Source organism: Schistocerca serialis, chromosome 8 (assembly GCF_023864345.2).
Source record: "Schistocerca serialis cubense isolate TAMUIC-IGC-003099 chromosome 8, iqSchSeri2.2, whole genome shotgun sequence".
In the NCBI taxonomy this organism is placed as follows: Eukaryota; Metazoa; Arthropoda; class Insecta; order Orthoptera; family Acrididae; genus Schistocerca; species Schistocerca serialis.
The window spans coordinates 254,852,617-254,871,240 of NC_064645.1; the positions used below are offsets into that span (position 1 = coordinate 254,852,617).

The following is an 18,624-nucleotide window of genomic DNA, read 5'->3' on the forward strand; positions in this document are numbered from 1 at the left end:
GCTGCATCCACTGTGCTGCTGTGTATGTGGGAATGACAACCAACAAGCAGTCTGTCCGCATGAATAGTCGCTGAAAAACGGTGGCCAAGAAACAACTGGACCACCCTGTTGATGAGCACACTGCCCAACATGATGTTCTTCATTTCAATGTCTTCCCTCGCAACCTGTGCCATATGGATCCTTTCCACCAACACCAGCTTTTCTGAACTGTTCAGGTGGGAACTCTCCCTGCACTATATCCTAGGTTCCCGTAATCCTCCTGGCCTCAGCCTTCGTTAGTCATTTCCTCATCCATCTAGCCCTTTCCCTGTTCCCATTCCATCACTACACAGCCCTCTATTCCATGAATGCACCCAGTGTTTTACTTCTCTCCTTTTCTCTTTTCCACTATCCCCCCCCCCCCCCCCCCCAGCCTTACACCTAACCTTCCTACAGCACCTATCTGCCATACCCTCTCTCTATCTCGTCCCTGCATGCTCCCCAGAAGCACTTTAATGTCCCCCACACCTACCCTGCTACCCAGCATCCTCCTTACCCCCTCCCAGTTGCCTCTCCCATCACGACGCTGATGCAGGAGCTCACAGTCTGGCTTGATTGTGTGTGTGTGTGTGTGTGTGTGTGTGTGTGTGTGTGTGTGTGTGTGTGTGTGTGTGTGTGTGTGTGTGTGCCAAGTTTTATCAGGATCATTTATTTACCCCTAGGAATGTTTCCTTGTGAGAACACACCCCATAACTTTATTGTGTGCAACACATGACAAGGTAAACTCTTTTTCGTAGTTTGGAAAAGCTAGTACTGGACTTAATGTAAACTCTCCCATCAACTCTTCAAACGTACCTTCACTTTCCTTCATCCACTCAAACTTTACATCCTTTCTCTATAGTTGCATCAGTGCTGTCACCCCATCTACAAATTCTTTCTCATATTTTCTGTAATAATTCGCTAAACACAAGGAGGACTGCAACTCGTTAGTATTACTAGGAAGTGGGAATACCCGAACTGTCTGTAACACCCTTACTCCTTCACTGCTAATTACATGTCCCAAGCATACTACTTCTTGTAAACCAAAATGACAGTTTTCATGCCTAGAGTTAAATGCAGTGCTCATAACCTTCTAAAAACCTATCACAACTGTTGGCTATATTGTGCTACACCCTTCATGAAAACCTATCTTCTAGTTATATCATTCACGGTTGAAGCTTCAGTCCTATCAGCACTCAATCTATCAAGTGCTGAAATGATGCCAGAGCATTATTCAACCCAGACGGCATCCAACAACTTTGATAGTGGTCCCAGGGGACTAATAATGCTGTCTTTAGTAGTATTCAGGGAATTTGTCTATGTGATTGTACCCACTCCTCAGATCCAAGGTAGAGAAGTACTTGCAGTGCCTTAAGTTAATAGTCTCAGTGATATTTAGTATCAGATGCATATCAGTTACAGATTCACTATTAAGATGGCTGTAGTCACAGCAGAATCTATATCTCTTAGTACCATTTCGTGACTTCTTTGGCATGACCACCATGGCTACCCCCAAGGACTAGGGCTCTCCTCTATGCAATGAATTCTTCCATATCACAATTTGCAGTAAGGTTTATGATCAACCAGTTCCTCAATTCCTGTAGAGATATGGTGTTGTGTTATAGATGTTAATGATAAAGGCCCTCAAGGGAAAAAACATACTCAAACTAAGACAATAATTTTTCCATTTCCAATCTGTCTGTACTTTAAAGACACTCTACTTCCTTACACAACACAGATTTATCAGTGGTTTCCATATCATCTACATGCACACTGACTGAGTCCCTATCCACATCAGCTATGACTACCAAATTAGCTACCAACATTTCCTTGGTCAGCTCTGCTCCCATCAGTGCCAAAATTATACACATTACTAGGTATAATGCCAGCAGCGGTGGCCAAGTGGTTCTAGGTGCTTCAGTCTAAAACCACGCAACCGCTACGGTCGCAGGTTCGAATCCTGCCTCGGGCATGGATGTGTGTGATGTCCTTAGGTTAGTTAGGTTTAAGTAGTTCTAAGTTCTAGGGGACTGATGACCTCAGATGTTAAGTCTCATAGTGCTCAGAGCCATTTGTACCATTTTGAATAGGTACAACTTTCCCATCCAAGTGCTCTCATATGTGTTTACAAAAAGTCAATTGTCATTCTGTACTGTCAGAAAGTCTAATCCTAAGATCATGCAATAACCTTCACTTATCTGGAGTACAGTTTCTATGCACTGTGTAAAATGCTGCATCCCAAGCTGAAAATTTACTATTCCTGAGCCCATAGATTCCACATGATTATTTACAACCCCACATAAATTATAGTGTGGAGGGTTCAGTTCCTCCGACCTACAGTGTGTCCAATGAAAACTTTTGATTTCTACTTTTCACTAATCCCACAATACATCTTTTTGCCTCTGCATCTATATTTGTTGCACCAAAATTTAACAGCTACTTATTTGTTTCTTGCTTCTCTTTATCATTCCTACAATGCATTGGTGGTGCCCAGTCACACCACTTCTACTACACTCAGTTTGGTGACATTGCCTCTGCACATGACCTATCTTCCTACACCTATGACACCAAACTTTTGCAGAAAATATTCTTCTCTTATTCTACATTCCTGTTGCTAGCAATTTCTCCAAAATCTGAGGCTGTTCTGACCACAGAGTATGAATACTTTGGTGTGCTTGGTCTCACCCTTCTCCACACACCAAACAGCATGCTCCTTAAAAGTGCATCCAATGTCCTCTGTTCTGCTTCCTGGCATATGACTGTTTGTCTTGCCATTCTTCCTTAATTCATATGTCATCACTTTCATCTTATGAAATCTGCCAGACTATTATTGAAAAATCTCACATTGTTTGACTTCTTCTACCTTTATAGCAGGCCTTAATTTAGCTTGTCAAATATCTGCACACATCAAAACCCTCCCTTCACTTTTCCTACCATAAGTAACTTTGTAACCTGCAGCAACTGACTCCATGACCATCCCCCAATGCTGGGTGTTAATTGCAGGTCATCCAAAAAAGACATTACATCATCAGTTACCTTTACAGAGAAAGGTGTGACCAGAGTGACAGTGGTTGGATCCAGTAAAGAAATAAGTTTTCTGGGTAATTCTAATTCTTCATCCTTAACTTCTGATGGATAGTAAGGTACCAGCACAATTGGTGTGGTAACTGTGGGCTATCACAGACCACTAATCTCACTGGAGCACCTGTATGCTGTTGTCACCACAGCACCCCTACCCCAGTGCACGAGATGGGATTTAGAGCCCAGGAGGCAATGTCCATTCCTTCACAGGTGTTCCCAATTGGCAGGCTCCACATTATGAAAAGCTCCCTGTTGACCTGCACAGAGAAAGAGGGCCAGAAGTAGCCCTCGTGTTGATGGGACTACCATGGGCAGACACCCACAGGATAGATGCCATGGCCAGGGACATGGATGCGGAATGAGCTCTCTCAAGTTTTATCTGGGGACTGTCTTCGATGGAGGTGGTGCTGGCAGATTTTGATGGTCCTGCAGCTGCTGTATCTGTATGTCTGGGTCCAGGTTCTGCTGAACCAGTGGTTGGTTGTAAATGAGAGTAAATTATGATGAAGGAGGCACAACTACATATGATGGCAGCCCCCCCCCCCCAAAAAAAAAAATTGACTTGGGTACTTTATAAAGACAGTGAAAGACCATGCCTTCTCTAAGTTGCACTTATGACCTATGTTTGTCAAGGTGTGAATATAAAAGCCAAAGATTTTGAAGATGGGCCTCAGTAGTGGTACTGGTAATGACAAAGTCATTGAGGTAATTCATCCAACATTAAATTCAATGACAAAGCTGTTACAAGTAACAATGAAAAATAGCAGGTTAACACATCAAATACCAAATAGTTCTATTGTTACAGGCTGTATAACATGTTCAGGACAAGGTGATGACATAAGTCATCATCAAGTGATAGCTGTAAGAAACTGAGTTTCAAAAAACATTGTCCAGTCACCAGCTCTGTTATAAGTTTGTTCAGGTAAGAAATGTAGTATGTATCAACCATAGACTAGGAATTCACTGTCACCTTGAAGGCACTACAAAGGAAGAGTTTTTCCACCACTTTCTTGATAATGATCAGAGGCGTAGAACTTTGACCAGATGAAATGGGTTTCATAACACCCAAAGCTGTCTATCTTTCTAATTCTTCAGTTACTTAAGCACAAAGTGCTTGTGGGATAGATAACATACAGGAAAAAATGAGGTCACACTATGGCTTCAGAGTAATGTGTGCAATGTGATCCATGGCTTATCTAAGCCAGCAAAAACAGGGACAAAACTTCTTTACACAAAACATCCAATTCTTGATATAATACAAGATCCAACACTAAATGATCAGAGTTGATTGTAAAGCCAAACTAGTGGGAAGCGTCCAAACCAAAGTTCCTGTAAAATTGCTGTCCACAACCAAAACTGTGATTGGTCTAACCACTGCTTTGTATGTCATTGTGACAATAAACTGGCCAAGAAGTGGTATCTGCTGTCTGTTGTCATTCACGACATGACGTAGCAGACAATGGGGAAATTTTCTGCTGTGGCCATGTTCTTAGGGAACACAGCAGCGAAACCTGCTGCACTGCCGCAACCTCCACTTCCAAGGGCATGCTAGAATGTAACTGTTGCTATCTGAACTGACCAAGGCTATGTTGGCCCATGAATCTGATGGCCAGAGACACAAGAAACTTCAAAATTTTGTGCCATCTTGAGTATTATTTCTAAAGAGGGATTTACAAATTGCAATTCCTGAAGATGAAATTCCTTACTGCAGGCTGCCCGTATAATAGCATCTCACACCATGGCATCCATAGAAGATTCCTGAGATTCGACAGTAACAAAATGGTATCTGCAACTTAACACCTCCAGTTCCACCACCTAGGTGGGGTAGGATTGGTGAGGTTGCTTTCTGCACTGATAAAACTGTATGAGTTTGTGGTAAAAAGAATTCAGCAAACATCACATTTTGTCAGATGATAAAGATGCAACATCATGGAGGGAGGTAACTTCCCTAGCAAGTGATACATCTGGAGGGAGATCCACAACAGATAAACAGCTCTAATGGAGTCAGTGCTCAAGTCTGTGAAGTGTTGCCAAAGACATTTTCCGTAAGAGTCTGTCTTCAGCTGCAGCACTGTAGGCAGGGAATGGCAGTTGGTAGGTGAGTAAGACATGAGATCTCAATAACAGGCCCATCAACACCTTGCCCAGCAGGGCTGTATGCTCCCACGGCCGCAATTCTAAGCACTGTTAGGATTCCAGTTGCTGTTGCAGTAAACTTTGTAAAATGACCTCCACAGCTGTGCCTGTTGACGTTGCCACAATTTGAATGAAAGAATGGTGCACACTGTGCTGCCTTACAATATATTTTTTCACAACCTGTTTTGATAACTGATCATCTTCACAACAGAAAAAAATTGTGACTTTTCCGATGTGAATATGATCAATGATCAAAACTGGTTTAGAATAAATATATTATAAACAGCAGAGTGTGCACCATGCATTTCTTCAAGTATATCGATGATGTTGACAGTTGGCTGAAAAAAGTTTTTGAATGTTGCATGAATTGCATGAAGAACAAGCCTGTCTTTTCACCCTCTCTATTGTAACTCACAAAATAGGGAACATAAATAAACAGCCAATCAACCTTAATACATACATCACAATTGCAACTAATACAAAGTTTGTGAGCATAGCTACACTGATGCCAAGGAAACAATCCAAGATCTAAGAGTAAAGTATAGTAATCAGTACACAGAAAATTACAAAATTATGGCAGTAGGTAAAGGCTCTGCGCATTGCCCAGGAGGCACAGCTGTCTGCAGCATCTGATGGTGCCACCTCCTGAGTTTGGCTGCCATCTACTGGCACAATTGGTGAGGCAACTAGAGGTTACCAAACACATTGTAGATTATCACTTGAAGTTAGTATTAGTTTTTATGTGCCAGGTGACAGATTTATTACCTGTTGAGCTTACAAAGTATAATCATAGTCACAAATGTACAAATTATGTATTAAGCATAAGAAATTTGTTAAATTTAGAGTAGCTACCCGAAAGGAAACTGAACAATAACCCAGAGTCACTGTATATTTTCCATTTGCAGGTGTACTTAATGACTAGAGGGCGCTGTGCATATCAAGGGACGGCACTGCAACTTGTTCCATTTTTGGCCTCACTTGAATTTCACTGCCCAACAACTTACAATCCTGCTGACTATGGTAAGTAACACACTCCAATTTTCTGTTAAAATACTACATACTGCACAAGGAACAACCATGTAGCAAGCATTATGGAGAATTCATTAGCTCAGATCCTCAGTAATAAAATGGAAGGTATTATGCCTGCAGTCAGCATGTTATAACTATGATACTTAATAAACCAAATTTCCATTTAAAGAGGTAAGTGATAAATTTATTGGTTCCAGTAAATTAATAAGCACAGTCCTATAGCACTTGAATTAACATGGGAATTATTTTAGTAAATGTGATTTATTTTGAATTCCTAGGAAATGGGTTTCTTGCCCTAAACTTTCTTTAAAGAACAAAGTAGTAAGTAAAATACCCATGTACAATCTATTAAAACAGCAATACATTAACATTTATAGCTTGTAGCAGTGGTGTGTAGCAGTCTGTGATATAGTTTATACTTAGACTAGATTACATGCAGTTCAGTGTGATAAATAAGAAAAATAAATAAGCACATATGTAGTCTTCACAAACTGTAGTACATTAATAGTTAGGTACTTCATTTGCAGCATGCAAAGTTTAAAAAATATTGTCAAAAAAAACTCATTTAAATGCTAAAAATGGTCGATGATACCTATTACATCCTGTTGACTTCACAACGTATCAGTCACACATTTTGCTACATTTCACCCTCTAAAGTCCCTTTCACCCCTCCTAGTATATTTCAGTAACATATTTTACAATATAAAGTGCATTGGCATCATGGGCAATTCTAGAAGTCGTCAAAGGGGGGGGGGGGGGGGGGGGGGGGGAGAATGAAATATTGCTTAACAAAAGGAGAGTTTGGGTCCTCCACTGACAAATTGGTAAAATTTAGTGTTGCTTAAAGTAGTTTTTGGTAACTGTTTTGAAATTCAAGCTAAAAAATGTGTTTTAAGAAACAATAAGACACCTGAATGAGATTTTCACTCTGCAGCGGAGTGCGCACTGATGTGAAAGTTCCTGGCAGATTAAAACTGTGTGCCGGACCAAAACTCAAACTCACAAGGTTCGCAGGAGAGCTTCTGTAAAGTTTGGAAGGTAGGAGACAAGGTACTGGCAGAAGTAAAGCTGTGAGGACAGGGTATGAGTCATGCTTGGGTAGCTCAGTTGGTAGAGCATTTGCCCACGAAAGGCAAAGGTCCCGAGTTCGAGTCTCGGTCTGGCACACAGTTTTAATCTGCCAATAAGACACCTATTTTAAGTTAAATTATTTTTATTGGTTTAGATAGTAAGCTATTTTCCACTCATATTCTTTTGTTAAATGTGTTTGAAATACATTGTAACCTATATTGCTACATAGTTATAATAAAAAATGATTGACTCTGTTGAAGTAATATATTTACTGACTTCTGAAGTCATAAGAATCAAGTGTAATATGATACTCCATGAGTGGGGGAGGGGGGGGGGGGGGGGCAGCTATAGCCCCCGTAGCCCCCCCCCCCCTTTCCCACTGCTCATGACTGGCATTTCCTGCTGAATAAATTTAATTATGACAAACATTGTACAAGATAATGGCACTCTTCTGTGAAGGAGAATGGCCGTTTCTATGGACCGAATTCATGACTCACATTATAGACTCAAGGTAGACATTGTAATCTATCTGTAAATTATATATATTTTGTTTTGTGTGTTAATTTAAATGTTTCTGCATTGTGTTCTCTGAGGCAGACATGGGGAACCAGTTTGAATTAATCTAAAGAACTGTGATAATCTGTCTTGCAGCCATACCCAACTTGGATAGTGAACCATGGTATTACTCAATTCTTTAGAAAATCTAAATTACAGTCTCACCACAGTTATTTAAAGGAAATAGGAAGCCTAGGATCACTGTTGATGGACAAGCTTGTGATTTATATTAAAAACGAAGAAATTCCTCCAGCTGTATTTAAGGTGTCAATTTTGTTTAGGCAACTAGTTTCAACGTCAAGTGTATGGGCCTGAAACTGACATTGTTACAACATTGAAACTATTTGTCAAAATAAAATTGACACCTTAAATACAGCTGGAGGAATTTCTTCATTTTCAATATAAATTTATACCAGCTGATGTCCCACTGTCCTCCATTTCAACTATGGATGTATGAAGCTTGCGATTGTTTTACAATTTTAATTTGACTCGAAACAGACTTTATTATGAACTTCAATTCAGACATTTGCCCTCTTACTGATGCAACATACAAATCTTCACTTTAAATGAATTACATAAACATGAATAAGAATCATATTTTGCACCCGCAACCAAAGTCATAGATAGGAGGCACGTTCTTGTTTAACCATATCTCAGAAGACTAATAACACTATACACTTCCAACCCTCTTGGGTAAAATATTCTGGAGGTAAAATAGTCCCCCATTCAGATCTCCGGGCAGGGACTACTTGGGAAGACGTTGATATGAGGAGAAAGAAAACTGGCATTCTACGGATCGGAGTGAGGAATGTCAGATCCCTTAACCAGGCAGGTAGGTTAGAAAATTTAAAAAGGGAAATGGATAGGTTAAAGTTAGATATAGTGGGAATTATTGAAGTTTGGTGGTCAGGTGAATGCAGGGTTATAAATACAAAATCAAATAGGGGTAATGCAGGAGTAGGTTTAATAATGAATAAAAAAAATAGGAGTACGGGCAAGCTGCCATTGGTGGGGAGGCTTCCGTGCCTCAGCGATACAGATGGCCGTACCGTAGGTGTAACCACAATGGAGGAGTATCTGTTGAGAGGCCAGACAAACATGTGGTTCCTGAAGAGGGGCAGCAGTCTTTTCAGTAGTTGCAGGGGCAACAGTCTGGATGATTGACTGATCTGGCCTTGTAACATTAACCAAAACGGCCTTGCTGTGCTGGTACTGCGAACGGCTGAAAGCAAGGGGAAACTACAGCTGTAATTTTTCCCGAGGAAATGCAGCTTTACTGTATGGCATGGAGAGCTGCATCAAACCAGTCTCAGGACTGAAGACCACAACAACAACAACGGGCAAGCTACTACAAACAGCACAGTGAACGCATTATTGTGGCCAAAATAGACACGAAGCCCACGCCTACTACAGTAGTACAATTTTATATGCCAACTAACTCTGCATATGACGAAGAAATTGATGAAATGTATGATAATATAAAAGAAATTATTCAGGTAGTGAAGGGAGACGAAAATTTAATAGTCATGGGTGACTGGAATTCAAGCATAGGAAAAGAGAGAGAAGGAAACATAGTAGGTGAATATGGATTGGGGCTAAGAAATGAAAGAGGAAGCCGCCTGGTAGAATTTTGCGCAGAGCATAACTTAATCATAGCTAACACTTGGTTTAAGAATCATGAAAGAAGATTGTATACATGGAAGAATCCTGGAGGTACTAAAAGGTATCAGATAGATTATATAATGGTAAGACAGAGATTTAGGAACCAGCTTTTAAATTGTAAGACATTTCCAGGGGCAGATGCTGACTCTGACCACAATATATTGGTTATGAACTGTAGATTAAAACTGAAGAAACTGCAAAAAGGTGGGAATTTAAGGAGATGGGACCTGGATAAACTGAAAGAACCAGAGGTTGTACAGAGATTCAGGGAGATCATAAGGGAACAATTGACAGGAATGGGGGAACGAAATACAGTAGAAGAAGAATGGGTAACTTTGAGGGATGAAATAGTGAAGGCAGCAGAGGATCAAATAGGTAAAAAGATGAGGGCTAGTAGAAACCCTTGGGTAACAGAAGAAATATTGAATTTAATTGATGAAAGGAGAAAATATAAAAATGCAGTAAATGAAGCAGGCAAAAAGGAATACAAAGGTCTCAAAAATGATATCGACAGGAAGTGCAAAATGGCTAAGCACGGTTGGCTAGAGGACAAATGTAAGGACGTAGAGGCTTATCTCACTAGGGGTAAGATAGATGGATGGGCGCTGATGACCACGCTGTTTAGCACCCGAAAACCTTAAACCACACACACACACACACACACACACACACACACACACACACACACACACACACACACACACACGGGGTAAGATAAATACTGCATACAGGAAAATTAAAGAGACCTTTGGAGAAAGGAGAACCGCTTGTATGAATATCAAGAGCTCAGGTGGAAACCCAGGTCTAAGCAAAGAAGGGAAAGCGAAAGGGTGGAAGGAGTATATGAAGGGTCTATACAAGGGCGATGTACTTGAGGACAATATTATGGAAATGGAAGAGGATATAGATGAAGATGAAATGGGAGATATGATACTGCGTGAAGAGTTTGACAGAGCACTGAAAGACCTGAGTCAAAACAAGACCCCCGGAGTAGACAACATTCCATTAGAACTACTGACAGCCTTGGGAGAGCCAGTCCTGACAAAACTCTACCATCTCATGAACAAGATGTATAAGACAGGCGAAATACCCTCAGACTTCAAGAAGAATATAATAATTCCAATCCCAAAGACAGCAGGTGTTGACAGATGTCAAAATTACTGAACTATCAGTTTAATAAGTCACAGCTGCAAAATACTAACACAGATTCTTTACAGATGAATGGAAAAACTGATAGAAGCTGACCTCGGGGAAGATCAGTTTGGATTCCATAGGAATGTTGGAACACGTTAGGCAATACTGACCCTACGACTTATCTTAGAAGAAAGATTAAGGAAAGGCAAACCTACATTTCTAGCATTTGTAGACTTAGAGAAAGCTTTTGACAATGTTGATTGGAATACTCTCTTTCAAATTCTAAAGGTGGCAGGGGTAAAATACAGGGAGCGAAAGGCTATTTACAATTTGTACGGAAAGCAGATGGCAGTTATAAGAGTCGAGGAATATGAAAGGGAAGAAGTGGTTGGAAAGGGAGTGAGACAGGGTTGTAGCCTCTCCCCGATGTTATTCAATCTGTATATTGAGCAAGCAATAAAGGAAACAAAAGAAAAGTTCAGAGTAGGTATTAAAATCCATGGAGAAGAAATAAAAACTTTGAGGTTCGCCGATGACATTGTAATTCTGTCAGAGACAGCAAAGGACTTGGAAGAGCAGTTGAACAGAATGGACAGTGTCTTGAAAGGAGGGTATAAGATGAACATCAACAAAAGCAAAACGAGGATAATGGAATGTAGTCGAATTAAGTCGGGTGATGCTGAGGGAATTCGATTAGGAAATGAGACACTTAAAGTAGTAAAGGAGTTTTGCTATTTGGGGAGCAAAATAACTGATGATGGTCAAAGTTGAGAGGATATAAAATGTAGACTGGCAATGGGAAGGAAAGCGTTTCTGAAGCAGAGAAATTTATTAACATTGAGTATAGATTTAAGTGTTAGGAAGTCGTTTCTGAAAGTATTTGTATGGAGTGTTGCCATGTATGGAAGTGAAACGTGGACAATAAATTATTTGGACAAGAAGAGAATAGAAGCTTTCGAAATGTGGTGCTACAGAAGAATGCTGAAGATTAGATGGGTAGATCACATAACTAATGAGGAGGTATTGAATAGAATTGGGGAGAAGAGGAGTTTGTGGCACAACTTGACAAGAAGAAGGGACCGGTTGGTGGGACATGTTCTGAGGCATCAGGGAATCACCAATTTAGTATTGGAGGGCAGCATGAAGGTTAAAAATCGTAGAGGGAGACCAAGAGATGAATACACTAAGCAGATTCAGAAGGATGTAGGCTGCAGTAGGTACTGGGAGATGAAGCAGCTTGCACAGGATAGAGTAGCATGGAGAGCTGCATCAAACCAGTCTCAGGACTGAAGATCACAACAACAACAACAACAACACTTGCAACCCAAAGTTGCACAGCCACATAATACCACAAATTCATTAAAAAACAAAGACCTTACAGCTTAATAAAAATGAACTGCCCATATAAAGGTCCACAGTGAAACGTGCTTATACTAAAAATGCAAAGTGGGCCAACCAAGGTCGCAAAACCAACACACAGGAAAAATAACAAGTTGCACATTCATTAAAGATACACAAATGATTAACGTAAGTATTAAATAAGAATGGCTACTAATAACTCAACCAGTAAAATGACTTACAGAAACGCTGATATTAACAAAGTGGCCTCACTTAACTAACAGACATAATGACTCAGAATGATTCCCAAACTGCACTTAAATTTAGAGAACAGCGTTAAGGCCCCCAGCAGTATTTGGAAGCAACAATGACATGGCCAGCAGGCAAAATGAGTGTTCACTCCCCACAGCTTCTGCATAGGCTCACTAGCAGGCGGTATATATTTATATATAGTCCGACCGGCCTCACAATGAGTGGTCCTGACAAAAATCTATAAACACACCGATGCCAGGAAACGAGCAGTCTTAACAAATGGCCTGCAGCACAAATAGATTGCAATGAAAACAAGGTCAAATCACAGCCACACTGGAATGTACAATAATCATGCCCCCAAATTCTTATGGAGCAATACTCTAACATCACCCGTCTCCCAATAAATTAGCAGGAAACTTAGATATCACTTCCAGTTTCCTTAAGGCACTTTCAACATTAACTAAACATACCACATACTGCCATGACAAATAATTAAACTGTTAACTCTATGGCCGCTGGGCATGTAAATAACCACATCAAGTCCCAAAGCGGTCAATACATCCTAAAACAAGTTAAAATTTGCATGATAACCGTACATGAGGATCATTCCAGCAGTTATATAGGTCAGCAATGGGAATATCCACAGCAAGTGTAACTCAATACTTGTCTTCCACCAAAACATAAAATCCATAAAAAAACAAAGTTCAGCAGCTAGAAATAAATTTGCAAATACTAGATGATTTAGCTGTAAGCCTTATTGAACACAGGTGCAAAGCAAGCGAAATTTTGTATTCAGCTTTAACCTCGTATGGTGATGCTTGTTTGTCTCCATGAAATGTAGGGAATGGTATGTGTAGTGGTGTGGCAAGACAGCCAAGCCACTCAGAGGTAGCCAAAAGGCACGCGTTAAGCTCACGCAGATTGGCAGTGGCGACACGCGGGTCCGACGTATACTAACGGACCGCGGCCGATTTAAAGGCTACCACCTAGCAAGTGTCATGTCTGGCGGTGACACCACAGTATGCAAAAAGAGATATTTCATTTAAAGCTGCAAATGACCTTATTGTATAAGTGTAAATAAACAATCTGAACTATCAGCAATAGAGGTAAGAGAACATTGCATGTCGAAAAATAATTGTATTCTGGGTGTACCAATCTCCCAGTGATGGCATGAACTTTTTTTTTCGAATACTAAAGTAGTCTTCAGCTAAGATATTTTGTTCAAGAAGAAATATAATCCTATGTGGGGATTTAAATATCAAAAGAATGGAGTCAGAAGGGATCAGATTGGGTCAGACAGGGTCTGACTGACACTCGCCCATCACCAGCTACCAACTCAATGGCACGCTATCCAGAAACAGAATGAGAGGTGGTGCAAGTTACCAGTATACACCAATTAAAAAATACAAAATCGATTGGTATAGCTAAAATCCCAGTTTCTGTCATTAAAGAAGAGATGTGCACCATAAAAGCTTCATTATAAAAAATAATCAATGAATCAGTCATATGCGGCTGTTTTCCCAATTACTTACAACAAGCAAAAATAAAATCCACACTTAAAAATGAAGATGCAGAAAATGTAAAAAAACTGCAGACCAGTTTCTTTACTGTCCATTTCCTAAATTATTGAAATAGCAATGAAAAATTAGACTTATGAAATACCTAAATGAACTTAACCTTCTCTGCAATGAAAAACATGGTTTTAGGCCCAGAAGAGGTACAGGAAGGAACTGCTGCTGCACAGTTCACAAAAGTCATTCTTATGGCACTATACAAAGGTAGTCATGGTAATGAAATTTTTAATCAATTTATAACAGGCATTTGACACAGCTCATAACAGAATTTTATTGCATAAATCAGAGTTACTTGGAATAAGAAGTGTGGCTAAGAAGTGGTTTAAGCCACACCTAGAAACACAGATGACTGAGATGAGATCTCTCATACTTCAAAAGTATTTCTAGTGAAACATTTATCAGGCCCAAAACATATTAATGTAGGCATGTGATGGGAGAGTGTGTTATGCTCAGTCCTTTTTCTTATCTAAATTAATTATGTCCTGCAGAATGAGTGATGTGGAGAAAAAATACTGTTTGGCAAATGACAGCAACAAAGCAATCACAGCTAAAACTCCATCATAGTTCACAAAAAGGCTAATGCAGCCTTCAAATATTTCTGCAACTGGTCATAGAAAAGTAAATAATTTTAAACACCAAGAAAACTAATTGCACGTACTTCATTTCAGGTTGAATTAATAACATAACCTTGCTAGATTAAAATTTAATAATAAATATTAAAATGTGTAATGGATACCAAATACTTGGGGTTGAATGTAGACTGTCAGTTGAAATGGACAGAACATGTTAAAGCTTTAGCAAAGAAACTATTCATAGCATGTCATGCTCAGAGAATACCTGCACAAGTTTGCAATATTTCATGTCTCAGAATGAGTTATTTTGGATATATACATTGAATTTCATTTATGAAAGCATGTTTTGTGGAACAAGTACTAGAAACGTACTGGCTCTCTTCAAGGTACAGGTAAGGGAAATAACACTGATTTATTAAAAAAGATAACAGTTCCAGGTGTTCTGTGTAATTAAAACTTTCTTTGAACAGCTGGAAGATATAATCCAACACCTCTCAAAAACATATGCTTATTGATAATTATATTTGATAATTATAGGAGATCTGAACATGGATCAAGTAAAAATACAGATGATACTAAGACCCTACTGGACTTATTGTGCATATACAATCTAAAAATAAAAATAGATAAACCAACCAGAGTAACAAAGCATAGTGAAACTATAATTGATCATGTACTAACAAATATTCCTACATGCTATTGTGACACACAGGTAATAAACTCCACATTAGCAGACCATTTTGCAATCATAAAAGACATAAATATAGAGACTAGTGATTCAGTGCAGAAGATATGGGAGATGAGAAGACAGAACTACCCACATAACATAAATCAGCTAAAAAAGATGTTAGAGGCAGAAAACTGGGAAACAATACATGCAGCTAAAGATGCAAACACCAAATTGAACCAGTTTTTTTTCTTTATTCAATTATTATTATGATGTTACATGTCCTGTTAGTAAAAGGCTTGTCAAAAAGCAACAAAAAAAGAAAATCTGGGTGACTGGAGAAGTAATCCATGCCAGAAATAATCTGAGAGTGTATTATGACCTCTCCAAACAAAAAAAAAATACTGAAGCCTACAACACACTGTATAAAATAAAAAAGAAAGAGTACTGCAGTTTTATCAGAGAAACTAAAGCATCATTCATCAGGATGTCTATAGATAAAGGAAAGAACTACTCAAAAGGTTTATGGTCTTTCATTAATGAAGAGAGAGGAAAAAGCAACAAATCAGGCAGAGGACATCTGCCCACTGATGAGTGGGAAAAGCAATGCAAACCCTCTAGAAGTAGCCAATACTTTTAACAGATATTATATTACAGTAGCAGACGAATTAATAAGACAAAATAAAACAAACGCAGTGAGTAAATTTTTAAACCCCCCACATACAAATCATACTATGATTTTCATACCTACAACAGATACAGAAGTGTCAAACCTAATAAAACAACTTAAAATTAAACATTCATCTGGCTTGGACGGTGTCACATCACATCTCATAAATGAATGCAGAGAATGTATATTAAAACCATTGACACACATCCTGAATGCTGCGATAGAAGAAGTAAGTAAAGTGATGCCAATATTTAAGAAAGGGAACAGGGAGGAATTAAGAAATTAAAGGCCAATATCATTGATCTCAACATTTGTTAAAATCTATGAAATGATAATAAAGAATAGAATTGTAAGTTTTATAACAAAGTATAGTATACTGCATTCATCACAACATGGTTTCAGAGAAGGAAAGTCAACAAAAACAGCAGCAACAGATATAATTGAGCACATTCTTAATTTACTTGACAGGCAACAAAAGACCTGTGGGATTTTTATGGACCTATATAAGGCATTTGATTGTGTGAACCACTCAAAATTAATGATGAAATTATATCAGTATGGAATTAGAGGAAAATGCTATGACATGCTTAAATCATACATTACAAATAGGAAACAATGCATAGAAATCAGACATACTAGTGGGGGAAATATAACAAACTACAGATCAGAATTGCAAACAGGGTTTGTGCTGGGCCAATACTATTTATACTCTACGTAAATGACTTCACTAGCTATATAAATCAGAAACTTATCATGTATGCTGATGACACAACAATCATTTGCACAGCTGACACAAAGGAGGAGCTTGAGAAGGAAGCACTCCTGAATATCGAAAATGCAAATAAATATTTAATACAAAACAACCTGTTTATGAATCAGTCTAAAACAATGAATGTAGTATTTCAGACCAAGCATAGTGAAAATTATAATATAAATGTTAATATAAATGGAAAGACTATTAAAGAAGTAACCAGCACAAATTTTCTAGGAACTATAATAGACAAACATTTGGCATGGGCGGAGCACATAGATGCACTGTGTAAAAAGATAAACAAACAGATTTTCATCATGCATAAAAAAAGCTAAGACTGTGGATTTTAAAGTTCTCAGATCAATGTATTATGGACTTGTCTTCCCACATTTGTCTTATTCAGTTCGTATATGGGGAAATGCACAAGCTGGCTACTTAAAAAGAATATTCACAATTCAGAAAAGGGCAGTGAGATGCATTGCAAAAATACCACCAAGACAGACCTGCAGGCAAGCTTTTGCACACTATAATATTATGGCAGTATATTCACTGTACATATACCAAAGCATAATGGTGGTAAGGTCAAGCAATAAACACCTCTTAAATAAAGATGTACACAAACACGGTTCAAGAGGAAATGAAAATTACTACATGATAAACAGAAATCTAAAACTGCCTATGACTGCCTCTGAAGAAGCAGCCAAAAGGTTTTCTAATAAACTCCCCAAAATCATTAAAAAAGAAACAGACCTAAAATGTTTTAAAAATCATTTGAAACTATATTGCACAGAGAAATGTATATACAGTTTGAGTTAATACTAAGATGGTGTATAAATATGTTATGTCATTACTGAAATGTACCTTTAAAAATTATCATTTCTGTATGTTGTTTGGATTTGTGTGTATATATAATGTGAAACATGTAATACCTTTGTATGCTTATGGACTATTTCTGTTTAATTATTTGTTTCATTTATATATAATGAAATCAAGTTTGATGTTAATAGCCTATTGTATGACACACCCAATACTCTCAGCTGGATTTTCAGCTGGAGTCCATGGGCAAAGAATAAATAAATAAATACATCTTCCAGACAGTAATGTATGTGAGAGAAAATCATATATAGGCTCTACATCACAAATAGTTTACTGCATGGCCTCAAAACTACATCCAGTCACTGCTTATATCCAAAGAGGAGCAGCTAGTCAAAAGCACAGTATAGTATGCTATATAACAGCTTATAACTGCACAACAGGCTGCCACGGAAAATTAAAGATGTGAATGAACTCCATACCCTCAGTAAAGGGCTAAAAATATTTGTTAAGTAAAAGCTGTTACACTGTAAATGGATAATTAATATAATTATAGACAGAGACTTAATGTTCTTGAATAGTCCCTGTATTAAGCGACAGTATATTTCATAATTATAAATATTGTAAGACTAATTATAAGACCTGTAACACGGATCCAGCTGGTTGGTAACAATATTGCAAGAGACATTTATCAAGACTTCCAGGGACCTGTGGTAGTAAACAAAGGCACCATAACATCTGTGGACTAAATGAACAATTTTTCTGACCACCTGCATCACTCCATGCTTAATATCTTCACCAGTGGCAATGGCATCTTCCAGCAAGGTAGCCAGAACTGTGATTCAGTGGTTTATGGAGCATGACTGTGAACTCTCACTGATTTCTTGGCAACAAAATCCACCTGATCTGAACCTAATGAAATACATGTGGGACAGTATCTAGCACCAGCTCAGCGTCCACAAACAACCACCCCATAATTTATGGGAATTGCATAGTTTGTGTGTAGACAGCTTGTCCCACATAGCTCCAGAAACCTACCAAGAGCTTGTCAATTCAATTCTGTATGGAATCTCTGCTGTATTGCATTCCAAAGGTAGAAGAGCATGCTATTGTTGCAGCTGGTGATAATGCTTGTGACACATCAGTGTGTACTAAAATTGTCTTTAAGAGACCCCTTCATCATGTCTAAATACTAATTATATTCATTATTTTGTGATAAAATATTTTCACAACAAATTGTCTGTGGAGACCGTATAATGACAGCAAGGTACTGATGGATTGAAGCTGGCCTCAATAGCCTT

General features: G+C 38.6%; 1 protein-coding gene across 1 annotated transcript in view; it reads left to right on the top strand.

The window, feature by feature from the left end:
* Positions 1 to 18,624, top strand: part of LOC126416119 (ATP-binding cassette sub-family G member 1-like) — a 379,097-nt gene that overhangs the window by 287,385 nt on the left and 73,088 nt on the right. The window contains exon 6 of the mRNA XM_050083643.1: positions 6,141 to 6,255. Within this exon, the coding sequence (XP_049939600.1) occupies positions 6,141 to 6,255 (115 nt within the window). The remainder of the gene's footprint in view (positions 1 to 6,140; positions 6,256 to 18,624) is intronic.